The following is a 27,158-nucleotide window of genomic DNA, read 5'->3' as shown; positions in this document are numbered from 1 at the left end:
TTCGAAAGGCGGCCGACTACGTGGCGCCAGCACGAAGGGTCAATTTAGTGAATAGAGGCTCTGGATCCCCCCTGGTATAATGACTCTCTGAGGGAGAAGAAGAGGGTCCTGCGCAAGGCGGAAAGAGCCTGGCGCAGAGCCTATGACACCAGGGCGAGAAGTCTATCTACTGGAACTAGCGACCTATAAGCGTGCTAGAACAGCTAGGAAGGCCGAGTTCTATGAAGAAAGGATCATTACAGCTACAGATCCACAAAAAGAAATCTTTAGAGTTCTAAATGAACTCAGGAAAATAAAAGAACAGAGGCCGGAGTTCACCTTAGAGGACTGCCAGAGATTTCAGGACTTTTTCACCAGCAAAATTACTGATCTGATTTCTGAAATTGCTTGCACCTCTACGCTTGCTTGCCCCCCACAGATTACCCCGGTTAAGAAGCTGGTGGACAGTCCTCTGGACACCCTACCCTTGATTGCGAAGGAGGGATTGCCACTGCTCATGGGGCGAGTCAAATCTGGTTCTCAGGCTGATCCCTGCCCTCCGGAAGCATTTAAACTGGCTTTGCCAGGTATGGAGGAAGAGGTTTTGGCTCTCCTGAATTTATCCTTAGCATCAGGGAAGGTTCCGCTAGCCTTCAAGGAAGCACGACTAGTCCCTTTGCTAAAAAAAATCAGGGTCGGATGTGAAATGCCTGAAAATTTCAGGCCTATTTCTCAGATCCCTTTCCTGGCCAAAGTGCTAGAACAGCATGTACTGTCCTACCTTTCCGACCATCTGGAAAGGAACGACCTGTTGGAATCGAACCAATCGGGATTCCGTGCGAATCACAGTACGGAACTGGTCATGCTGTCTATTCTAGATGAGCTCAGGAATAGGGCAGATAGGAAGATACCTGGTGCCCTGGTGTTGCTAGACCTCTCCGCAGCGTTTGACACCGTGTGTCATAAACAACTACTGTCGCGGCTGAGGGACTTCGGCATCCAGGGCACAGCTCTGGCCTTGTTCGCCTCTTTCTTGTCAGGAAGGACGCAAAGAGTACAGCTGGGAGAATTGCTCTCCACTGCAACGTAAACATCATGTGGAGTGCCGCAGGGGTCTGCCTTGTCGCCCCTTCTATTTAACATATACCTACAACCGTTGATTGCACTCCTCAATCAAATGGATTGTCAGGTGTATAACTACGCCGACGACACCCAAATCATCATCCAAATGGATGAGGTTTCCGGGGCGTCGGTAAGGCTGCAAAACATCCTTAAGCATACAGCCAACTGGATGTCTTTGAACTCCTTAAAAATCAACCCTGACAAGACAGAGGTTCTACCAATCACCATAGCGGGTAGTCCTTGGCACGATGGGTTCTGGCCTAGAGAACTTGGCCCACCTCCAGTACCTGCAGCGGCGGTAAAAAGTTTAGGCATCCATGTGGATGACAAATTATCCATGCGGAAGCAAGTCAGCATGGTGGTAGGAACCTGTGTCGGACTTCTCCGACAACTCAGGAAAATCGCACCATTATTGTCATTTTCAACCTTGAGACAGGCGGTTTCCGCAATGATATTATCAAGGTTGGATTATGGCAATTCGCTGTATCTAGGACTGCCCCAAAAACTTTTGGATAAACTCCAAGTGGTGATGAATGATGCCGCCAGGCTCATTTTTAAGAAACCCAGGAATTCGCACGCGTCCCCACTTCTGCGCGAGCTACACTGGTTGCCAGTGAGGCAGAGGGTGCTTTTCAAAGGGCTTTGCATTGCACACAAATCACTTTATGGCAAGGCCCCAGGATACATCAAGACCCGCTTGACTCCATATACACCGGGTAGGGCGTTAAGATCTGCCGAAGCATTCCTTCTTACTCAACCACGCTTCAGACTAGCCACAGTGGGTGGCCGTGCCATCTCCAATACCCTCCCTGCAGTGTGGAATAATTTGCCGACGGATCTGCGGAAGGATTCTAATTCGATGTCCTTCCGGAAGAAGCTGAAAACTGTTCTGTTTCAGAAGGCTTGGGCGGGGCTATAATTCCGGCAGGGTTTTCTTAGGAATCTGTTTGTGCTACCTGACAAAGCGCTTAGAGACCCCTGGGTTATAACGCGCTATATAAATCGAATAAAATAAATAAATAAATAAATTAACTGTGGTTTTAAGTGAATTTCTATGGTTTCATAAAACACACAGTAATGTGTTTTAACCAAAGCAAATCGTAACGTTTTCAGTGATTTAAAAAAAAAATTGTGATCATAGACCACAAGCAACAGTTCCCTGCACCCAACCACCATCAGCAGCAAGCTCCCGATGTGAATGACTGTGTGTGCAGTGGGGGGTCGGCCATGGGGACTGGTCTATGGCCAAGCACTGCGCTCAATCCTCAGAGGAAGGTCAACCTTCACTGCGCTCAGCCTTTGGCTGTACATAGTTGAGTGGGGTGCAAAGTTATGCCTTAGGCCAGACACATGCAAAAACAACAGTTGATGGACAGAATGCAGAACAATGGCATACATTCACCCAAGTACAAAGATCTGGGCCTAAATCCATAGTTTTTTTCACTCCACACCTGGCGAGGTTAATGCGAGAGTTTTGGTAGAGCTGAATGTAAGAAGGAAATGGGGAAAAGCAAATGTGTGTGGTAGACATTGGGGTGTAAAATTAAATATCACAGCTTATTTAGAGTCACCCACGCCATGCTATCATCAGGAGGATGTTTATAAGTCAGTGTTAGATAAAATGGTTTGGTACTGCCACCCGATGAGGATGTTTATAAGTCAGTGTTGGATAGAATGGTTTAGTATTGCCACCCGATTTGTGTCCAGACGGTATTGATGGCCATGAAATACAGCTGTTGAGGTATTTTAAGCTGAGGATTTCTTTTAGAAATAGGGCTGCTGATGTGATGTGTACGTATATAAAAATTAAGAGCCGTTTTTGGTCTGGATGGACTAAAATAAATCGCAAATTAAATTAGATTGTTGTGCATTGGATTAAGTTAGGAGTGTGATGAAAGGGAACAATGGCAATCCTGTTGCACATTAACCTCAAATTTTCTCACACAACTTGGGAGAGTTACAATGACATTCACAAACAAAATTGTAAGAAACATAGCATTGTGCAGAAAAATCATACTATGCACTTAGTTGTCGTGGCTGTGAGAGGAGAAATGAAAGGCATTTAAACAAACTTTATGTTGAGTGTATGATAGATGTTCGGTTGATTCACACCCTTTACCTATCATTAATGAGCTTGTCATTTAGTTGGCAGGTAGCAAATGTTTTCTCAATGTTGGATTTATATTTGACACCTCCCAATCTGAATAGCATCCATTGTCAAGTCACCTTGCTGCTTTTGTAACTTGGGGTGCTTGGTGCTCATCAAAAATAATGTATTTTGGGATACTGCCAGTCTCCTCCATTTTCCTGAAGGCTCTGCATCATATGTTCCGAGATGGAAGTGATAGTATTTGTTGATCTCAATATGACATCTTGAGTTCCACGGAGGACGATATAACACATACTGAAATTCTGCAGTGTTTGGAAATGCTGAAGAATGACGTTTTGGTGGCCAAGTAAGAGAAAACTGAGCTATACAGGTGACAAGTGAAATATTTAGTGCATAGAATTTCTGGGGCTGGCATCAACTCATCCTTGAATGCTTGGCTCATCCAAATATAGATGCCGCAAATCCCAAGAATAACGAACAGTTAATGTAATTTTGTGGCTTGTGCAAGTACTATGTCATGTTCGGATTACACTTTCCAGACCAAAAGACATAAGAAGGTGAATTAAGACGATACAGGGCAATATGATATAGCAGAAGGACTGTTTTAAGAAAATGGTGTAGATACATAGAACATTGCACATAAGCAAAGCCATTCTTTTTTTATTTAACATCCACATTTAGCTTCTGGTCAAGCTTTTCCATCAAGAAGGTTCTTGCTCCTACCTATATGACGATGAAATGCAGCTAAACTTTGGGCTGTCAAAATACCTTTGTTAATTTTGACCAACTGTCTCTGCTTCATGTGCTAGTGATATCTAACAATTTCCTAAACTAAATTTGGATGCCTCGAATTGGAACACCGCTGCCTGCATTAGGTCATGGGCCCACCATTCACATCTTTTGAGACAGCTGCCAATCTGGAAACCTATGTTGATTACAATGTGCACTCAAACCAGGTAGATAGTCTATGTGTTCTACATCTAAAACCCTCAGGAGAGGCGCTGCTTTTTACTGAAATGCATTTCCATGTACCAATTGTTAAACCCAGAGCCCATTCTCAGTAGAATAACAGCTATTCCACCTACTTGGTGGTTCCTGTCAAAGTTTTGCAGTTAATGCAATTGTTTCAGAAATCAGCAGATTGTCTGTGAAGTTTACTAGTGAGATGTTTACATCAGAATAAGATGGAATACGTTGTGGTAACAGTGGGTGACGAGCAAGCATGCTAGTTATGGGTACTGTCGTGTAAGCAGGAAGAAGGGGTTAACAGCGATGGTCTTTAAAGGAGGGAGGTATGGTAGGAAAGGCTGATCTAATGTGAAAATAGTGGCTGTTGATTTGCAGACGTATGTTCAAGTTTAAGAAGAATTAAATATTGGTGTAGTGCAAAATATGACTGAGCCAAAATAATCCCATTTCCCCAGAACGGGTAGGGAAGCAATTGGCCGAGGTATTCAACCATCCAGAAAAAGAATGCTATCCAGAATAGGAATGGTCCATTTTGGCTGAGAAGGTAGTATATAAGGCCAGAGGATGCCCGTGTAAATGGGATACGATCTGGGGTACGTGGAGGTCAATCAGGGGCTGGGTGGGAGAGAAGGGGAAGAGATCAAGACTGTGTGGGAAAGTTATTCCTACCATTTGGTATAACAGAGATGGGCCGTGTGCGTGGGAGGGCCGGATCTGTGGTGTCTACCTGCTATTATTGTGAATGCAAAATGTTGCTCCGATTGTGATCTTGGCTGTGTTCTGAGCTGATGTCAATAAAAAGATTTTGAAGAAAAAAAAAAAAGATTGGTCCATTTTATTTGGGACTATGAATGATAAACAAAGCGATAGTGTTCAGAGATGACTGTAGAATGCATTTCTAGTGTTACTGATTACTTTTGCTCGATAATGTTTGCCGAGTTGTCAAGCCCTTCAAAGAAAATACTTTTGAGACCCCGATACATAATGTTTACCACAAAGTAGTTCTGCATTGGCAAGAACTGATTATTGTTCAAAGTGCCCATAAGTATCTTTTTTGTTTTCTGGCAGTACTTGTAGCGTGAAAGAACTCTTTAAAGCCCATGTTTCCTCGCAGTGTGTTTTCCCTGAAACATTTGTCACAGACAATAGAACTCAAGTGTTATTTTTAGAGAGCAATAAATACTTGGAAAGTTTCTCTGTCATGCATCGGTCTACCACACTATACAGTACACAGGGTCAAAGGGCCACTTAAAACGTTAACAGAAGGAGAACACACAACCGGTGCTTGTGTTCACACAATGTTGGTCAGAATTGGAAGTAGGTTGTGACTGTAGCTCAGTACTCCCCACTGTAAGAGGCGTAAGTCCATTCGAATTGTTAAAGACATTGAAGGTGGTTACAAGCGTTTTTTTTTGCGTTTTTAGGTTTCGACTGCAAAAAGCTGCGCAAGCAGCTTTTGCGCAGGAGAAATCTTATGAGAACTGTAGTGTGGCTTTGGGTCGGCCCTCGTCATTCATTGGCTGGCTCCATAAATGGAGCATAGCCATTGGACGAGGGGCCTGTCCGTCAATGCCGGACCAGATTCGGGGGCGTTCCCGAGATTCTTTGGCTTTTGCCGACGTCACGCGACGTCAGCCGAAAGCCGGGAACGCCCCTGAATCTGGTCCGGCCGGGCCGTGCTTGCTGCTGTCCTGCCTTCCTCCCGCCGTCCCCCCTCCCCTCGCTGTCCTGTGCACGTTTCCCGCCCCCCTCGTCTTCTCCCGCCCCCTTCCCGCCGTTCGTGTACTCTCCCGCCTCCCTCGTCCTCTCCCGCCCCCCTCCCGCCGTTCGTGTACTCTCTCGCCTCCCTCGTCCTCTCCCGCCCCCCTCCCGCCGTTCGTGTACTCTCCCGCCCCCCTCGTTCTCTCCCGCCCCCCTCCCGCCGTTCGTGTACTCTCCCGCCCCTCTCCCACCCCCTCCCGGGTTCAACCACGGCATTAGGAACATCTCCGCCCCCTCCCGTGTTGCTGAGTATCTTTTTCTTCCGTATACGTCACTGTGCACTCTTAAATACTAACTACGTCACTCATTCCTCCTCCTCTACGCAACGTCAGTGGCTGGTTCCAAGATGTCGGCTTGTGGACGTGGGATGGAGCTGTGGGCGCTGCTGCTGTTATGCGGGATGTGGGCTTTGGCGGTACGTGGGGATGGCATAGCTGTAGACGCCCCGAAGGCAGGGGGCGCGGCTGCCCCACAGCCGCAAGTCGTCGTGTCCCCCGTGAGGCGTGGGCCCGGCGGATGGAAGCTGTCTGATGATGAGGCCTGCCGGGAGGACGTGAGCCGTGTCTGTCCAAGGAAGACGTGGAACAACAACCTTGCCGTGCTCGAGTGCCTACAGGACGTGCGAGAGGTGAGAGTGCGTGCATTAATAGAGATCTGAATATCCCGGTTATGCGTGTGCTTCAGTAAAACACAGGACCGTTGACGTTCAAAGATGTATTGGGGACCACACAGCAGCTGTAGGTGACCCCCGCCCCTATTTTACCCTTGTTAGTGCTTGTCAAGTTGTAACTGGGATCAGTCTGGCTGGGTGTTGTCCAATAGTCTAAGTTGTCAAAGAGGCATGATAGCGTTGTCAGATGGCAAGTCGTAGGTAGGAGGCAAATGCTTGTTTTTCTGGGTTCTCAAATGATTTTATTTAAGTTTTAAGTTTAAATAATGAACTCTTTAAAGATTACTCTACATAGAGTGCGCACTCTTATACAAAGTATTTGTGTTCCCCTGTTATTCCTCATTGTGCAGTCATTGAAAGGCTCAGCCAGCTCATGTCTGGGGACCTTGACTTGAACCCTTGACACAGAAGTTTTCAGTAACACGCGTCACATATTTTGGCGCAGATGTTTACAGTAGCTGCTGGACTGACATTGCTAAGATAGCTCGGCCAGTAAAGTGGGCGCTGCGGAGATTTAGATGTGAATAGACTCTTAGGACTGACTCAGCACTTCAACTGCAGTTAGTGCATTATTGACGTAGGTACGCCACCACCTGAGGCCAGATCGCTCCACACCTGGAGCTTCATTGCACACAGATTGCGATTTTTGGGTATGTGTTATTCTCGTAACCACCAGTACATCAAGGTCAGCTTGATATGGACAAGGCAGTGACCTGTCCTTGACCGGATATGCAGCGATCAACTTCTGGCTTGTTATACCGTTTTATTTAAATTAAAAAAAAAGACACCTAAAAAGCCCCAACCGCCCAGGAGACGCCAGTGCGTCTGCAGAGGTGCAAAGTGAAGCTCTTTGCACCTTGAGCCCCTCCCCTATTCTACAGTGCGACGCCCCCCGCAGAGATAAACCAACGCCACCCTGCAGGCTCCTTTGATGTGCTTATTTGAAAGAGGCGGCATTTGCATGCAAACCATCACAATGTCTTTAAAAAACATCCGACATCTTCGTACTTTACGGTTGAAGGCTGTCTGGGGGAGGGGGGAAGCGATTTACGGCGGGCTACGTGTTTCAGTTATTTCTCTCGGCCTGGCGATAGCTCAATGTGAGAGGGTGGGGAAAGAGATGGAATCGAAATCAACTCAAACTAAAGAAAAACAAATAGTGATACCTATGCCTCTCGTACCACTTCCGTCCTGCACCAGCCACATACATAGACGCACTTTACAGACTGGCACAATCGGTGCTGCCATCTGTTAGCCGTATGGCCATGCCAGCGAATTGTCTTTGTGCCATGCCCACTCTTACACTGAGCTCACTCTCGACACCAGTACCCACTCTCGGCTCCTGTGCCCACCACTCTCAGCACCCGTGCCCACTTAAGCGAGAGGGGAGATCCTTCTACCAGGTGGAGGATCAGGGAAGCGGGTCTGGTCAGTTTTCAGGTGCTTTTGACGCACCATGCATACATTTTGATCAATCAGAGAGAACGCCTCTAAAGTTCAGGGACATGGGGGTGCCCGTAGTGTGTCATTATGTTCTAAATGTATGTGTGCAGATATCATTAAGCTATATACAAGTTTTACCACTAGTATATGTAGTAGAGCTTTGTACTTACTACCATTCCTATGGGATTTTAGAGTGTATCTGTTGGTATCTCTTCCTTGAGTGACTTTACAACTTGTACATTTGCAAATTTCACCTCCTTTCACTCCTCTTGTATATTTACATTTTTTTTCTGTTTGCATCTCTTATGTAACTCATGTAATCCAAAGTCCTTATGTAACGCAACTGGTTCTTTTGTAAAGCGCTCTGACGCCTTCAGGTAATGTTTGCTCTATATAAAATCGCAATAAATAAAAAAAAAAAAAGCACGAGCCTTCAATGCATTTCCGGTATAGTGGACAAACCTTATTAATCAATGTCACCGCATTGCTGATCGCATGAAAGACATCTCTGTTGCCTCGTTCGGGGAGGTAAACCTGGGTAGAGAATTCTGGTGCCTTTAAAGGCATGGGTCGCAGCTCAACAAAACACTGCATTTTAGAAATATGGGGGTGTGATCCCTTCATGCCTGGTCTTCAAGAGAGGGGAGAGAATAGCAGAGAATGGAGCATGAACTGCAGGTTACACGTTCCAGTGCTGGCGGGGCTGATTATGCTTTCATCCTTCTGAAGTCGCTGCAGTGAGCTCCAGTGTGTGGATAATATCGACACCCTTTATTTCAGATGCAGTCATTTATTTTGAGCTGTGTGCCACATTAATAACCAGTATATCAATGTATTAATTAATATACAGGCAATAACATTTGCCCTTCTATGATATTATTCAAAATTCGAACTATAAAATACTGAAAAAAGTGAGCAGATGTTCAGACCGCAGAAGGATGTTGGGGGCGCCTTTAATCAAGCAGCCGTTCGAACAAGCAGAGAAGATCCTATGACCGCGCTCAACCCAGACGGGATTCGTCGCTTTCAGTATCCGGGTGGGAAAGGCTCAGAAATAGTCGAAGCTAGAAGAAAGGACATGGGTAAATCAAGTTTGCCCGCTCATGTCCTTGATATTATTTGCACAGTTAAGCTCATGATTTATAATTCAATTAGTTCACGCTGTACTTTAAAATGCATTTTAATCTAAATGAACGAGAATTTATAATGCATTTGATTTTAGTAACTCAGTATATTTGTATATTTATCACTGTACTTCCACAATGTTATTATTGTCCCGATGTATTGATGGTGCTGTGTAACTTTTTTTAATTAACTTTGCACATTAGAAATAGAGTTGACCTTGAGGATATGAGCACGCGCTGTGCTGCCCGAGTAGCACGGACTGGAGCACAGGGCTGGAACCGTCACAGCCTCACATCAGAGCAGAGATTGGCGCACTAAGAAGGAAAGGGTGGGCATTTCCTGTTAGTCAAAGCCCTGCCAAAGAAGTGCAGGCTGCCTCGAGCCTTACCCATAGGTGCTTCAAAAGAATAGGAAGTGTCAGAGATCGAGCTCCACCCCTTTTATAATGAACTGTAAAAATGTACATAAACTTCAAAACAGCACGGTACAGCCCCATACTGTCTGCAAACCACTGTTACCCAAGTAACCGATGACCCCCTGGCCTCTGAACTTCAATTACGAAGTGTGTGTGTGGCTCTGGGTGTGTGTGGCTCTGGGTGGGTGGGTGTGTGTGTGTGTGTGTGTGTGGCTCTGGGTGTGTGTGTTGCTCTGAGTGTGTGGGTGTGTGTGTGGCTCTGAATGTGTGGGTGTGTGTGTGGCTCTGGGTGGTTGCGTGTGTTTGGCTCTGGGTGTGTGGCTCTAAATGTGTGTGTGGCTCTGGGTGTGTGGGTGTGTGTATGACTCTGGGTGTGTGGGTGTGCGTGTAGCTCTGGGTGTGTGTATAGCTCTGGGTGTGTGGCTCTGGGTGTGTGTGTGGCTCTGGATGTGTGTGTTAGTGTGGCTCTGGGTGTGTGTGTGTGGCTATGGGTGTGTGTGTGTGTGTGTGTGTGGCTCTGGGTGTGTGTGTGTGGTAGTAATTGCTGTCTGCTGAGCTCGTCCGTAGGGTACAATAGGTCTCACATTTGCAAGAGATTAAGCTAATGGCAATGTAAATGACAATGCCATTTATTTATCTGTTTTCAAAACCAACACATAAATACAACATTTGTCATTTACAATGCCAATAGCTCTAACTTTTTCCAAAGGCGAAACCATTGCATTGTAAATGCTTGTTTTTAATCAGTGATAACGTTGGGGCAGAGGAAGAGGGAAGTGCCAGTATCCAGGAGGTGACGGGGCATGTGCTGGAGATTCAGACTAAAAGTAAAACTAAGGAATAATCAAAGGCTGCAAATAAATAGTTTGTAGTCGATGATTTACTCAGTGCATGTTTGCTGGGACACAGAATGAAAGCAGAGCTAAAGTTCTATGTTCCTTTAAAGGCTGAACGATTTAACACTGTTTGTAGACTCACTGTGGAAAACTATCCGAATCTCATGAGGGTGAAAAGAAGTCTGGAGTACCACATGGGTGGCCTGCAAATGTTTAAGGATGGTTGTTGACGGGGATGCGGGGGTTCTGGTGCTTTGCACAAGTAAATAGGAGGAGTGACATTACGAGGAGAGCTCCGAGTTGGAGACAAGCTCTGCCTTAAGTTGAATGTCGGGTGTAGCTGATGGCGTGAACGGTTGTCTTCTGCTTGTGAATGACTGTCAAAAACTGTAGTGAAGGGTATGCCGGCTGGAGGAAGGGCGAGATCTGATCATTTTGGGATATAATCAGGGCACAAGTCCTAAATAAAGAAGTGGGGGGACGCTCAGAGACAGGATGAAAGAAAAAAAACATCGAAATACAGTAATAATCACGTTTCAGTGGGCCCGGCCCCCGGTGCCACTGCACCAGTAGCAGCTCGCCCCTGGGTGTATGGGGGGTGGGGGGTGAATTAAGTCACGGGAAGAGAGGAGTGAGGGGACGAGACATGGGGAAAGGATGCGCGCCTCGTAGTTAAGAAAGTGTGAAGGCTCAAAGGGGGGGGGGCGTGAGCAGGTCACGAACAGAGCGCGGGGGGAGCATCTGTGAGAGGAGAGAGCGGGGCACAGACTTCAGGAGAGGGAGCATGAGATGGGTAGCGAGTGAGTGGGCAGGGGAGGGTGATGGGAGGGGTGGAGAGAGGAGGAAGCAGGATGCGAGGTCAAGGTTGGGAGATCGGCGGTGCGCCGGTCCAGTAAGTAACACCATCATTGTCCAGTCCAGCTTTTGGTCAGGGGGGACGGCGTCCACCCTGTAAAATACGGTAAAATAAGTGGGGGGATGCCGTCCACCCGCGTGGTACCCCGACTTGAGCCCAGGCCCGGCTCCAGGAATTTTTGTTTGGGTGGGCCAAGGGCGCATTTGGGTGGGCCACTGCGGGCTCAATGTGTCGCTTCTGGAGGTAGCCTACAATCCCTAGATTACATCATATGTACTTGCAAACAGGCAGCATGATACAACGGATTGCTTCTGTGTGTACATGGAGCGTTATTTGAAAGTAAGACCAATTTATTGGTGTCCCACCATTGACCTCTTTCTTACTCGGTAGACACCTTTACTACCACCCTCCAACAGTGCACTTCATCTCTCCTTAGCCCCTTTCAGTCATGACCGCCTCATCAGACTCCCTCCCTACCACCCTCCACCAGTGTCCCTCATCACTCCAAAGCCCCTACCCATGACCACCTCCTCAGACTCCCACACAAATACCCTCCACCAGTGCCCCTCATCGCTGCATAACCCCTCCCCCCATTGACCTCCTCCTGAGTCCCTCACTGCCACCCTCCACCAGTGTCCCTCATCGCTCCAAAGCACCTCCCCATGACCTCATCGGATTCCCTCATTGCCACCCTCCTCCCAGACTCCCCCACTACCACCCTCCACCAGTGCCCCTCATCTCTCCGTAGCTCCTCCCCATGACCTCCCCCTCCTCGGATTCCCTCATTGCCATCTTCCAACACTGGCCTTCATCTCTCCGTAGCCTCTTCCCCTCATGACCTCCTCTCAGACTCCCACCCTCCACCAGTGCCCCTCAGCGCTCCATAGCCCCTCCCCATTACCTCCTCCTCAGACTCCCTCCCTACCACCCTTCACCAGTGCCCCTCATCACTCCAAAACCCCTCTGCCTCATGACCTCCTCCTCAGACTCCCTCCCTACCACCCTCCACCAGTGCCCATCACTCCAAAGCAACCCCCCCTCAAGACCGCCTCCTCAGACTCCCTCCCTTCCACCCTCCACCAGTGCCCCTCATGACCTCCCCCTCAGACGCCCTTCCTACCACCCTCCACCAGTGCCTCTCATCACTCCAAAGCCCCTCCCCCATGACCTCCTCTTCAGACTCCCTCACAAACAACCTCCACCAGTGCCTCCCATCTCTCCGTATCTCCACCCCTCATGATGTCCCCCTCGGATTCCCTCATTGCCACCCTCCAACAGAGCCCATCATCATTCCATAGCCCCTCTCTCATATGCATTTTATTTCTTGTATAGCGCTACTCGTAGTGTAGGGTATCACAGTACTGTACATCACACACATATTATGCAGACACAATGATTCATAAAAGTATCCAAATCAGCCTATAGGGAATGTCACATAAGCTAATGAGGATTACCAGGTGTAGGAATCACATCTCATCCATGCTGCTGGGCAATATGTATTAAGAGGGTTGGGAATGGAGAACCACAAACACAGGATTTAAAGCATACCCCAGTGGTTGGCTCTACTGATTAGAAATTATATCTGCCCAAACTCTGAATTGCAACATTAGAATAATGAAATACTGGGAAAATTCGAACTAACTAGCAATACAAAAAAAAAAATCTAATTATACCATTCTGGTTTGTATACACGTCTTTGATCACACTGTCCTATGTTAGGATTGTATCTTCTGAATCAAAGGATCTATGTGACAAAGGCAGTAACCCACTGAGCTATCCACGTTAACTACAGTTCTATTGCATTTAAATACTACAAACCAAAAAAAGAACGCTCTCCAGCAAGTTCAACAATCCCCAAGGTTATCTGGACCTTTAGTTGTCGTGCATCCTTGCAGAACCACTCATGAATGGTACCAACGATTTAAACACACGATGTAAATGAAATATACACGGCTAAGTATGTCTTTCTCACAGATTTAAAAAACACAATAGCCACACATTCTCTTACCTGCTCCTTACGAACTCTGTCACAGCCGGATCGGATAAACAAACAGCTCAAGGGGTCAGGAAGGTCAGGAAAACGAATCGGCAAAACAAACTCCTCTTCACCAGCTGAAAAGAATTAATTATCCACGCAAAAGGACGGTACACAAATCCAGTTCCAACGAAAGGATTTGTCCCCTTCGCCGGGCCCCTAATGTACCTGCACGAGTGGGCGAAGACACAGCCCACCTGCCTAATAGGAGATGCGTGATTGGGGGTGCGAGCCCAGGCCCAATCACGCAACTCCTAAAGAAAGATAACGTTCGAAGAACGTTTTAACTTGCAGTGGCCATATTCTGCTGGCCTTGCTGATGTCACTGCCAGGGTCGGCCAAGGTTTATGTTTGGGTGGGCCAGGCCAAAGTTTGGGTGGGCCCGGCCTACCCGGCCCACCCGCTAGAACCGGGCCTGCTTGAGCCCTGGATATAATGCGGATGTGTTTTAAGAACTGTCTTCGTGGGGGTGTTCAGAGTGTCTGAAAGGTTGGGAGTCTACTATGGAATGCATATAGTGTCTTTGATGATGTGAAAGATGTAATTGGGAAATGATGTTGTAAATGGAATGCATGGGGATGATTCTAGGAAATCCAGTGAGAATTAGTAGTAACACTCAGATGTTGATGATTTCTATACATTACTTGAATAACGTATGCTGTTCCACCGTTTACCACCTCTTGTACACAAGAAGTTGGCTAAAAAAAGTTGGCTAAAGAGTGAGCAGGAAGGGCGAGTGTAAGGCTAGAAGGAATGTGCCATTTAATTCTGGAAAAGATCTGGCATTTAATTAAACGAAGGTTGGAAGGCTTTAGTTGAAAGGTGAACTTCTAATGAAACCCAGGGACGGTGCGCTTGGGTGGAGAGCAGGGTTTGAGTTAAAGGGTAAGTTTGGGAGGCCTATTTAAATCCTAAGTAACAGCGGGAGTTTCAGAAGGAGGGGAGGGGGCAGGAGCTGAAGCAAGGGTGGGTAAAGAGGACTTGTTTGGCAACCCCACCGGGGGTTCATTTGAAGGGCTGCAGTCTCATTCCATGTCCTCAATCCGAGGTCAAAGGGCGAGAATCTGTGGGGCACACTAAGGCCATACGTTTTAAATTAACACAAACAGTTCGCTTACTTTTTGTTAAAAGACAATCGTCTCGGCACGGTTAATTCAAACGGTTGTTATACCTCAGCTGAAGTGAACCTCCTGTGCTGTGAAACTAGGGAGGGCCAGAGAGCTAACCTAGAAAGAAGCCTTTTCGACAGGGTGCCTACTGCTTGAAAGAAATGTAAATGTGTGAAATTGGTTAATCTGCAAAGGTAAAGGCTGCCTGGAAGCATGTTTGGGCCTTAATTGATGGAGGCTCTTGAAGGTTTGTGGTGCCAAAGATTTATTATTTGTGAGAGGTACTTTAAATGTGTTACTATTGAGCTGTGAAGTGCTTGCTTTTCATGAATAGTTATAAAAAATGTTTGCACAAGATGCAGTCTGCATATTATTAAAATCTACATTTTGGAAGCTTTTTTAATAGTAAAACGAAATCTTTTGTGCATTTTGTGGCAGCCTACCTGATACTGTTTGTAATGTAAGTTTGAAATAATGGCTCACATATTCATAATGCTTTCTGTCACAGGCAAGCACCTCTTACCACTAAAAATGCACAAGTGGCTATTTCCTACTCCAGGATTAATTTATGTGGCTCTCTGGTTACACACACAGAAATCTGCAGTGAGCGCATTAACCCAGTGATTTAAATGGACAGGAACAGTCCGGTACCAAAAACCTACACTTCTTATATTTAAAAAGGAGTGTACCTGCACTTCTCAGCACTGCTGCAATACGTTTTAAATGGAGAGTACCAGCACTTCTCAAGAGTAAACAGGTACTGTAAATAGTGAGTACCTGACCTGCACTTCTGAGTTTCCATGTAAAGCACTGCATGAACCAGGTTTCATAATATAAAATACTGCATTTCCCACTGAATAGCTTAGTTACCATTTATGTTTAATTTAAGGTGTGTTATTCTATTTGCAGTTACCTGAAGGCCCCCAAAAAATATTCTGTTCTTTATCCACTCCTTTAACCCCGCCCTCACACTCACTGACCCCACCTCAATTGCACTCAGCATCATAGTTCCCATACTTTTATTAATGTACTTCGATCATTTTCCTCAGCACATAACGTTTCCAGTCCTGCAGTTTTCAGTAAAAGACGTCATCAGGGAATTAATTGGTCCAACTGTTTGAACGTAACAAGCCAAAACTATAAGTCAAAGAATGCATAGGGTAGTCAACTGGCAGGGTATGACCAGACGTGTGTCCTTTGCTCACTTTGCCACAGGATTCAAGCTAGCCTGGCTGATGAAGTGTTACCCAGAAACCAGTCCCAGGATACTTGTTTCCGATTCAGGGAAGACCTGGCTTGACAGTTCGGGCTGGACTGTTCCCATGAGGCACAAGGTCAAGACTGATTTGCATGTAGCTGGATCTAAATTGAGGTGGCAAAGTCAGCTAAAGAATGATGATGGATTCAACCCAGATCTGTGACTGGGGTTGAGTGTCTGAAAAGTTTCAGCGCTCCGTCCATCATCTCCTTGTGTTTGCTTTGTTCACCCTAAGTTGGCAGGGTATGCCCAGACGTGGGTCCCTTGCTCACTTTGCCACTAGATTCAAGCTAGCCTGGCTGATGAAGGGCGTTACCAAAAAAACGGTCCCAGGATGCTTGTTTCCGGTTCAGGGAAGACGGGCTTGGCAGTTTGGGCTGGACTGTTCTCATGAGGCACAAGGTCAAGACTGATTTGCAAGTAGCTGGGTCTGAACTGAGGTGGCGAAGTGAGCTAAAGAATGATGATGGATTCAACCCAAATCTGTGACTGGGGGTGTGTGTCGGAAAAGTTTCAGCGCTCCATCCATCATCTCCTTGTGTTTGCTCAGTCAAACTGCACACCAAACATGGAAATGTGGAGCTCAGGAGCGCGATGTTAAGTCTATTTGGGTTGACAATGTAACAGAGAACCAGAGTGGGGGTTTCTACTGAGAAAGCGGTTGAAGGAGAGCCTGGACAAGCCTGAATGCAGCAGGTAAACTGAACTGAAGCATGGGAAGGTCAAGAGACAGAACTGAAGGTCTGGCGCAGAGGACCAGAGTTTAAATGTAGTCTGTGTTTGGAGAATCAAGGAGAAAGGGTAGGTTAAACTAAAGACTGGGTGGATTTCAGTAAATTTCATTGAAGTCGGGTAAGGTTTAGCTGAAACGTAGAACCAGAGGTGTGGCGCCGCGGCCAGGGCGACTGACTCCGGAATCTGGGGACCACGGTTCGATCCCCGGCACCGGCGGCAGATTAGCCCAGCACCATGTGACTCTGGGCAATAGCTTGCTTAATCTTCCCGACGGCCCCCAGCGCCTAGAGACCCTAACGGGTGATTGTGCGCTTTACAAATGTGGATATTATTATTATTATTATGTGGTTCAGCTGCTGGTTGCGTTGGAGGGTGATTTGAAGATTGGTGCCGTTTCAGGGGTGACACTTTCGGTGCCATTACATTACGATTACACGGAGGACCAATTTTCGTTTTCAGTGAGAGGTTAATTACATCACGCAAGTGCGTAGGAAAATTGGCGATTGACCGCTGGCACCAAAATTCTTTTTTTATTTAAGACATACTACAAAGGTCATTTAGAAATTCTATTTCCAAGACTTTAAATTCATAGCATGAAGTTGATGCCTGTTTGAGATCGCAGGGTAGTGTTTGACAGATCTGCGGTGGGTTATTCTAACAAGCTCAGAGTATTCACCATACACCTCCAGCGCCTTCTCGTCCATGGCTCGAGTCCCACGGCCAGTGCCCCGCTCCCCCTCAGGAAGCCCGGCCAATCTCAGGACCCGCGCCACCGTCTGAGACAGCAGCGCCGCCACCGCTGCCATCTTCGGCCATACGGCTTCCGGATCCCAGGCACCCACGCCTGTAAATCCCTCCCTCTCGAAACAGAAACATTCCCTTGTTGTGTACTGCCTGTGCCAAATGAGAGTTAGAAATGGACGAAGGACCACAACGAGGAAGTCCCTGCAACTCACGTGAGAAAACGCGTGACCAGTTATGACTTTCGCTGGTCTCATAATAAACAATAAAACAACAACTAGAGCGCTAACAGAATAGACTTTAGAATGAGCCAGCAGACTGGTAAAAAACTGGTAAACAGATTAAGATTCCTTCACTTTTCTTTCGCAGCCGATTGAATATGTTGACGAAAAGATGCCCTAGTAATGTCTAATAGGACTGGTTTTCGCAGACCTTTCTTAGCAATACACATTGGACCGTAAAGTTGATCCAGTGTGTTTTGTTCAGAAAGGTCTGTTGAAACCAGTCCCCTTTTTATTTCTCATTTAAGGCGCATAGGCTCGTTGGTCTTTTGTTTCCATAGTTTGGGCTGTCAAGTCGGAAGTGTTGCATTTTGGATGGTATTCCCTGGTGCTAGAAATGCTGAGCTTTAATGTGTGCTTGGATCAGCAATGGGTACACATGAGTCCGAATCACAGGGTAAGGGAGAACGAGACAGTGAGTATGTGTGAGGGGGCCTCTATGAGCGGGAAGTGCTATTTCTCGGGTGTCCTTCTGACTCGTTCTGCCGTTCATTGAAAACATCCTACCTGCTCACCTTTGTCAACTAACCACACGACTTCCACTAATTGCATTTTTACGCTGCTTCCCATTTCTATTTTTTTTAACATTGTTCACACAGACAGGACTTCTACGTACTTATTTCTGAAAATGCCCAGATTTTCCCATTGCCCACGGATGCTCAATATTTTCAACTCCCTAAACTACACCATGGTCAACTCTTCTCACTAATCAACAGTGCAAGTTTGCATTTGTGAGTAAGGGGCACACATTTTCATGTCGAGAAAATCCAGAATACGATCCTGTAATATTCAGTACGTAAACTTTGTAGTAGAACGTGGGGTTTGGAATGTGTGTATGCAGGGCTTAAAGTGGGATGAAAAAAACTGTGGGGGGGGGGGGATGTGTCTCTCAAAGGGGCCTGGTTTATATAAATAAGGGTCTTGCTTAAAAACACCTAAGCAAAAAATCTGTACATAGCAGGGACTATTTGGCTTTGTCAGTGGTTATTAGTTGCATAAGATAAATAAGCAACAGCTATGGCTTCGTTGTATAGAATATTGAAAATACTTCAGTTCTGAAATGATGAGACTGTGAAAGAATTTGAGTGAGTCTCTTTGAAGTTACCTCAAAGACAGTGAAGGGTGGCACTGCTGATAGAGACCCATTTCAGCACCTGCTTTTAAGAACTGCTGGTGCTGAGCACCGACAGGACCTGGGCCACTTATAGCCCTGTGTGTAGGTAATGCGGAATGGTTATGTGTTCCTTGTCAGTTGCTGAGAGCTGTTGGCGCTGACCGGATGATAATGTGATAGTTCCTCTTGTTCAATAAACCTGCCTTTCTTCCATAACTTCTCATCTTCTCGTTGTCCCTTCACCACCTCTTCTTTATGATGACCAAATGTGTCTTTTTGAATGCTGTTTGCTCCATGCTATGGTTTTATTGAACCAGTCCACGCTCAACCACAGTGGTGTCGCCTTTTGAGCTTTTGAGAGGGACAAAGCCAGCCACTAAAGTCTGTCCTAATTGGGAGCTGATGGGTCAAATTCGGGGTCCAGTTGATGAATATGATGCTGAATTCAAAGCAAATGTTGCTGAAGTCAAGGTTTAATAAAAGAAATCCTTTGATGAACCTGGGTTAACAAAATGAAAGTAGAAGTTGGTGAACTAGTTCGCATCAGAAAGGGGTCTATGTCCAAAAAGGTACAAAAAAGTTTAGCAATCCTGTTGTGGTCAACAAAGTGTGTGGCAATGCTCTGTGAACAGCTCTGACTGGTGGAACTTAGGAAGCATCCTCAAGTGTGGTAGTATGGTTGACCAGGGTGGCAGTTTGTCCTTTGAGGAGTGTTCTAAATCATCTGTACTGGATAAAATCTCCAACTCCACGGGTGCCTCGCTACCTAAATCAAGGGCCAAGCTCATTATACGTAGGGGCAGCTGCACCAAGCAGGTTCTTCTTAGCCTCCGGAAGTAACCTATGGTTTATGATCATGAGTGATTTTGCGTATCCTAGGGACAGGGGGTTGCCTGACTTGTTTTTTTTTTCTCTCAAATTTCTTTTTATTGAACATTGTCAGAATCTTCATCTAGCGAACGGAGCCGGCGGCAGCTTCCTGCTTTTCAGATTCATCGAATGCTGGTCCCTATCAAGGAGGCCCACACAGTCACATTAATTTGTGCACGTCAAATACTTCTTTGCCACGACTCTACGTTCTGGACCGAGCTCACGCTTTGCTCATAAGAACACCAGGGGGAACTTGGGACCTTCTCCCCCACATGATCGTACATCACTCAATGCCCTGAAGAAGTTCATTGTATATGAATGAAAGGCGTTGGCTGGTATCTTTACTGTTGGATGTTTATGAAAATAAACAATTTACTGATACAATATAACAAGACTAAATGACTTATTGAAAGACAACTTTTGCTTCAGAGTAGTGCACCACTACAATTTTGGTTCTGTTCTTCCTCTGCCAAGCAGCTGGCACCCAACGACGGCAGGTGCTGGAGTTGCATGTGTACACTCGTCTGGACATATTGTTGACACAATTACGAAGGGAACTCAGCATGGGAGTGCGGTTACCGTGTCCGCAACTGTTCTCAGCCAGAATCTTAGTTTCAGCATTTCAGATATTTCCCATTAGTCATTGTAAAGTAATAGAACAATTACAGTCGCTTTTCTAACTGGGAAAAGGTCAAACATTATATCTAAACCTTTCAAATGCTTCTATCTATAGAAAGGTCCTAAATGCCCGAACAACCACCCTCCGTTGAAAAAGACAGAGAAAGAGAGCGCCAGCAGGGAGGAAAGGAAGGGAACCCATGGGGGACTCTTCACAGTGAAGCAAGATTTTGTGTTATGGGAAGGCTACTTAAGTAGGTGTGTGCAGTTTACTTTTGGAAGTATCCTGAGTGTGCCGCTCCGGGTTTAGAACTGGAAGAGATGTAATGCTCTAACCGTAGGGGCACACGTTGTCAATGGAATGTCCTGGGATAAATATGGCACCAGGGGGCCCCAAAACCCCTCAAAATGTTTTAAATTGTCTCGAAAGATATCTGCCATTCCCTCCATAGTGAGTGCCCTACGTAGTCTGGCATGCCATTGAGTCAGGGCTGGGGCATCTTTCTTCTTCCATGCTGCTGCTATAGCTAGTTAGCAGCCCCTAGACAGGCCCACATCACTGCCTGATCCCCTTTAGTCTGGTTCTCTAAACCTTCATCCCTCAGGCCCAGTAAACTCGGGAGTGATTGGTACTGGGTACCCCAACATTTCTCTGATTTGGGCAAATATCTCTGTCCAGAAGGTGCGAATCATAGGGCAGGCCCACCATATGTGTCTGAAATCCCCCAATAGGCTGCAGCCTCTCCAGCACAAATCAGAGGACTCCGGAAATACTTTTTTAATCTTGCGGGGTGAAGATAACAATCATAAAGTATCTTATGGTGTGCCTCTGTCATACCCAAAGATTGGTTATTCTTTGCTATATCTCTCCACAGTGTCTTCCATTGGTTCTCTGTAATCTCGGTCCCTAACGTGTGTTCCCAAAAATTCACATCCCTCGGTTGTGGGGAGTGCAAGGAAGAGAGTAGTAGGGCATACAAAAAAGAAATTACATCCTTTGAAGACCCTGCCCTTTTGACAAAGCTCTCTATCGGGGTGAGCTCAAGAGTAGCTGCTTCTCTCACCTCTGGTTGTAGGACCCAATACTTGAGCTGGAGACAGTGATAATACTCGGAAGGGGAAAGATTGAAGTCACGCTGGCAATTCTCAAAAGTTAATATATTGTAATTGTGAGATCAGATATTGTCAAACAGCCCCCCTTACGCCATTCGTCGAAAGGTCCTGGCTGGTATGCTGGTATGCTGGTGGGAATTCCACATTGAAATGGATCGGCGAATGTGGTGAGGGAGAGGACGTCCACTCTGCTGTCCCTACTACGAATCCCATATTTTGAGGGTAGTCTTAGTGGGTGTGTTAAGATATGCGTTATGGGGGCGGTCTTTCCTTGGCTTCCAAAGCAAGTCCCAGGTGGTCCTTCCCATTATGGCCCTATATCCAGTACTTATCTGATTCTCTTAATGACCACTCCGTTACCACTCGTAACTGTGGTGCTTTGTAGTATAGATCAAAATCCTGCGCTTTTGTGTCACCAGAGCAGTGCGAAGGATAGCCGAGCCCTCCCACTCTGCCAAATATAACGTGTAGTTAGTGTATGTAATTTGGGAAGGAAATCGCTCTCCAAAGCGACAGAGCGGGCCTGAATAGGTAAAGTAATTTTGGAAGCACCATCATTTTAATTGAATGTATGCGACCCAGCCAGGAAAGGTACTGTGGCTTCCACCATTTAAGGTCTTGCTGCAACTGGTGAAGTAGCCTTGGGTAGTTCGCTCTAAACAGACCTTCCAGCTGTGATGTTATTTTTATACCTAAATAAGTGATATTGTAGTTGGCCCACTGGAATGGGAAATCCGTAATTAGGGATTCTAACTCTTTTTCTGAAAGTGTAAGATTTAATAGGGAGGATTTGGTCGCGTTTACACGGAAGCCTGCTAAGTCTTCAAATACCTGCATCTCCTTCTGAAGGGCTGTCCAGGAGGTTCAAGGAGAGGATAGCATCAGCAGGTTGTCGTCGGCAAATAGTGAGATCTTGTGCTCAATATATCCAAACCAAATTCCATGGATCTCCCGTGATGCTCTGATCCGTGCAGCTAGCGGTTCTATGCTTAGGGCAAATTGCAACGGGGAGAGTGGACATCCCTGTCTCGTCCCTCTGCTTAGGGGGAACTCCTGGCTGTTTTTTTACACTGCTGTCTACTTTTTCAGTACACATGTATGTTTGTTTGTAGTTTTTTTTGTTGTTTTATTTATATTTATAGTTTCAAATGGGAAAATTAATGTAAAATTCAGTGTATAAGGGGAAAAGTAATATAATATTCAGTACTTAAGTTTTGTGGGGGAACATAAGGTTTGGAATGTGTGTAGGTAATATAGAATGGTTATGCATTCCTTGTACTTTGCTAGGAGTTGTTGAGGCTGACAGGATGATAATGTGGTAGCCCCTCTTGTTCATCAAACCTACCTTTCTGCCATAACGTCTCGTCTTCTTGAGATCCATCACCACAGATCCATTGGTGAAAACAAAATTCTGGAACAACAAATAGCAGATGGGTGGGGGTAATGAGGATCTGGCTTAATGGCCAGATCTGCCCTTTGGAACTGGGGAATCAGTTTTTAGTTTGGGCGTCAGCTCAATATCCTGTTGTTAGATCCGGCTTCCCGGGCATCACGGCACTCAGGTGTTACTGAGCTCCAATTGCATCAACTAGAGTGTTCCCCACTGGTGTCCTTGGGCCTCAGTACTAGTGGACCCACAACTGGACAACCAAGTACTCCTCTCCAGCACTTGACGTTCTCAGAGTAGCGATACAGAGCAGTCCAAGGCTTACTCAAGAAGGTGAGGTGGGGTTAGATATTCATAATACAGTGCACACCGTACTTCCAGCAGATAAAATCAATGTCCAGTCAGTGCTTTACTTTTTATAAAAGAAAAGTACTTTAATGCACTCAAGAGATTTATACTACACATAAAACTAAGATACACAGTGAAAATCAGATGTCTGTACAGTGAAAACCAGATGTCTCTACAACCACCTAGGCCAGAGTTCTGATCCCAAACAGTATTATAGCGCCTAGATGCCAAGCACTATAAAAACACAGTTATCTTGTAGACACACAATTAGCATTGCATCTTATAGACCATGTTGCATAGGGTAGCTCTCATTCGCTAGAGCCATGATACCAATCTTTGTATTGAAATTATATAGTTTCAAAATATGATTTGAAGTCAAAGGTTCTTGATCAGCCCCATAACCGCAACCCAAAGCAACAAAAGTGTCCTCCCGTCCTGAGTGAAGACACTGCTCTAGTGGCGTCATGGAGCTGATGACAGGTGCCTGATGTCTTGACAAAGTTTACTGGAGTTTCACTAGTTCAGTAGCCACTGGCTAGCTGTCGGAGGGTGTTGTGGCTGGATACAGTGCCAGTTCACCATGATACCCCCAGATATGAAAAAACGAAAGGTGGTGAGGCTACTTCTTGTATCTTGAAGTACCACACAGGCACCCACAGCACAGGGGAGGGTTCTTGGCAAAACAATTGCACCTTCAAGGACTGGGTTCAAGCTTCCCCGTCTCTGTTGATGTGCTGCAAGCTTCCTTACCTCATCTTTAGCAGCTGTCTGCAATCTCCATGTTCAAAGTGCCAGCTCCACAAGCCTCACAGAAACAGCTGATTTCTCTCCCCGATGTTGCTGATGCCCTGGCTCCTCGTCAAACGGGCACATTCCTTTGCAGCAGAACCCATCAGTCATAGAGAAAACTTCTTCAAGTTTCAGATGCAGTGAGCAAGCTGCTTATCTTGCCTTCACACTGCAGATCACGGCTAGCCTCATTGGACAAACTCTGTGTGAGCCGCCTCTTCAGAATGATAGACCAGTCTTTAACAACAACTGACCAGGCCAGACTTTTTTATCACCTCTGATTGATAGTCTAATCCAATCAGAGGGTCTACTACTTTTGAATCCTGGTTACATCCTCCAATCACAATGCATATTTAAGGGTTTTCACTGCGTGACCAAAGCATGCAAAGGATGACCTACTGTCTTTTCTTGTACCAGCCTGTGCTGTTCCCTAAAGAGGAATTTTAATTAACTCCAGACCAGGAGGCACTGACCGGGGCGTGGGGGGAGAGAGTCCTCTTAGCAGAGTTAGTACAGCTAAACCCAGATAAGTGCGGAGTGTCTGCCCCAGCCCACCAGGCCTCTCCAAGGAATTGGGAGGGGCACAGGAGAGCTGTGATGTCCAGGAGAACAGCTCACATTACACACAATGGCTCAACTCACCATCCTTCCCCAGTGCACCCACTGGCTCTCAAACACACATCAGGTAGACAAAGGCAACAGGACCCCAAGCAAAGGGGGAGACTGCACATATCTGATCAGGAGGATGGCTAGTAACCCATCCTTCCCCAGTGCACCCACTGGCTCTCAAACACACATCAGGTAGACAAAGGCAACAGGACCCCAAGCAAAGGGGGAGACTGCATATATTTGATCAGGAGGATTGCTAGTAACCCACCCCTCCCGACTATAGATTTGTTGCTGCCACCACTGTCAGTCTACCACAGCCTGGGTAGAGAGGGCAGTAGCCACTCTCTGGGAAATAGGGGTGGCACTAGGCATGCCTCCTCAACCCATGTCATCTGAGTAGGTATATCAGCTTGTAGCAGTGGCACCCACTGACTGCCCTTCATTGTTTGCTTCTCGCTCCAGTATCTTATTAACCACCATTTCCAGCTGTTTAGGGCCCACCTCTGCCAGCTTCTTACACTGCTGACCTGAATAATCTTGTCCACCATTATCGGGTCCAGCAGCACACTGAAACTGCACAAAGGAAACGCTTTGGACTGGCACTGCACTGGGAAGGGCACTGTGTGCATCTGAGAATGGAAGCTAGATGTAGATAGTCTTTTGATTTCACTCACAAAAAAGAAATAGAGTGCTTGTGGGGATCATTTTAATATTTAGTAACAGTGGTATATCTGGGTTAACATGGCATTTCCTGTTTTGATATTTAAAGGTTTAAATGGATGATGAAGGGACTGGAGTGGTGTTTCGAGCCTCGCTTGGAGACAGAATGGAAAGCCCATCAAAAGAGCTATGTGTACTCTTGGTCCCAGCACCGGGTTTGCTTCAGGAGAGAGACATCCGGGTGCCTGCCAGGGCAGCCCTCATTGGGAGACAGGACCTCACCTTCTGCATCCTTTGCTCCAATGGGAGTCTTCACATCACCATCTTACCTTCAGGAGGCGTGGAGACCCAGGAGGTGTACATCGAGGGACACTTCCAACAGTAAGTCTGCTCTATTGGTTCACTCAGAAGACCAATGTGTAGTGTATATTGAAATATAGAACTGATCGGTCGGGTCCATTGCAGTTAACTCTCTATCTCTGTGTTTACGATGAGCAAGTTCAGTTGTGTTGTCTTGTCATGTCCTTTGGGATAGTCCTGTCACTTATACCCCATTTTACATACATTGTCTCATCCACACAACAATAACTATTCTAAACAGGTGACCTTTTACCTAGTAGCTAGCTCCTGTCTCTTTGACACCAGGCTCTCGGTATTTTATCATAATCCCTGTACCTGACGTACATAAACATTTCCTCAGGCTCTGTACAATTATTCTGTGTAAGGGTCACCACTTTTTTCATCCTTAGCCAACAGCCAGCTGTGCATGATCGCATTTGTTTAGAAAACAATCATGATTGTTTCCAAAACATTTTTTTTTTTTTAAAGTTTCAAAGACCTTTATTATACCATCACAAAGTAACACTGCATGGTGCCAACAACCTCTCGGGCCGGCTGCATTCACTGTACTCCCCTTGCAAAACCCTTGTCAAACACAGCACAATTGCCGACATCCCGGAGGCTCGGCGTCATAGAATCTTAGTAGTTGACGTTCCCAGATCATTGCGTGAAATATACACTTTCAAAGGTCTTCGAAATTTTCATATGTCCAACATTAAACCTTAACATGAGAAAAGGGGGGGGGGTCCGTTTCTCCTTTACTTGTGGAAGGTATCAAGCTGTAATCACAACAACATCCAGTATGTATATAGAAGCGCCGACTCACACGGCATATGTATCTGCATAGTTTAAAAATGAAGAGAGCTACATCACATGTACGGGCTTCGGTAGTGATCATTAGCATATACCATAATTACTAATACAGACAGCCAGCAATCCCATTCATTCAGTCGTCAAGGTACATATGTCAACACCACGCAAAGTTCTGTAGTAGTACTAGTCAATAGTAGTTAGCTACCCCTCCTACCCATCTGTGGTGCTACATACATCGTCTCGGCTTCCAGCAGCCGAAGCAGCGGTAGTGGTCAGTAAATAGTCTCGTAGTGGTCCCCATATGTCTCTAACCCTACTGCTTACCGGTTGTGTGTCAGCATATACTGTATGTTGAGACTGACAATAAATCAGATCATCCAACCAGTCCTTAAATTTCGGAGCTCGACCTCTCCCCCATCTGCACACCACTCTGCGCTTTGCCATCAATAATCAACATCCACAAACTTCCGTATTGATTTAGGCAATTGCATAGTGTATCCTAATAGCATAGTGAGCAGATCCTTATCAATCGTCTCGTTAACCATCTCCTGGAGCGCCAAGTGTACCTCTGTCCAGTAGCTAAATACAACTGGGCATTCCCATGCTAAATGCAGAAAACCCGCCGCGTCCGATCCACACCGTGCACATCTGGCATTGTCCGATAATCGGAATCTCAGCTTTTTCTCCGGCGTATAATACATCCTCTGCAGGAACTTATAGTGGATAATTTTCAGTCTAGAGCTGGGCGAAATATTAGCCTTCAGTCCACAACAGTATTTCCACTGCGCCTCAGTTATGTCCCTGCCAATATCAGTACTCCAGTGTTGTAGTGCCCTACCCCCGTCGCCATCACACTGTCCGCGAATATTACGGTACAGATGTCAGATGTCGGCCACCCGCGGAGACAAGCATAGCCTGTAGAGATAGCACCATTCAGGTTCATCCGGGAATCGTGGTAGGACACTTCGCAGTCCCTGTCTCAACCTAACGTAATAAAAAAGTTCTAGTGGTGTAGGCGAATGGCCCTGAAAAAACTGATCACGTGTTTTGAAT

The 27,158-nt window shown here is 46.2% G+C and overlaps 2 protein-coding genes across 3 annotated transcripts in view; one reads left to right on the top strand and one right to left on the bottom strand.

The window, feature by feature from the left end:
• The window catches only part of CIAO2A (cytosolic iron-sulfur assembly component 2A), an 80,897-nt gene extending 63,575 nt beyond the window's left edge, over positions 1-17,322 (bottom strand). Inside the window, exon 1 of the mRNA XM_078682967.1 lies at positions 17,100-17,322. Within this exon, the coding sequence (XP_078539093.1) occupies positions 17,100-17,229 (130 nt within the window). The 5' untranslated portion in view covers positions 17,230-17,322. The remainder of the gene's footprint in view (positions 1-17,099) is intronic.
• A 395-nt stretch (positions 17,323-17,717) lies between these two features.
• Positions 17,718-27,158, top strand: part of SPG11 (SPG11 vesicle trafficking associated, spatacsin) — a 573,976-nt gene continuing 564,535 nt past the window's right edge. Inside the window, exons 1-2 of one of the 2 annotated variants that reach the window (XM_078682963.1) lie at positions 17,718-17,842; positions 25,063-25,334. In XM_078682963.1, the coding sequence (XP_078539089.1) occupies positions 25,069-25,334 (266 nt within the window). In that variant the 5' untranslated portion in view covers positions 17,718-17,842; positions 25,063-25,068. The remainder of the gene's footprint in view (positions 17,843-25,062; positions 25,335-27,158) is intronic. The other variant, XM_078682964.1, reaches the window with a different exon arrangement.

The sequence above is a fragment of the Lissotriton helveticus genome, chromosome 3_1, assembly GCF_964261635.1.
Source record: "Lissotriton helveticus chromosome 3_1, aLisHel1.1, whole genome shotgun sequence".
NCBI classification, from domain to species: domain Eukaryota; kingdom Metazoa; phylum Chordata; class Amphibia; order Caudata; family Salamandridae; genus Lissotriton; species Lissotriton helveticus.
The sequence above is the reverse complement of the archived record's forward strand: the minus strand, read 5'-3'. Positions and strand labels throughout refer to the sequence as shown.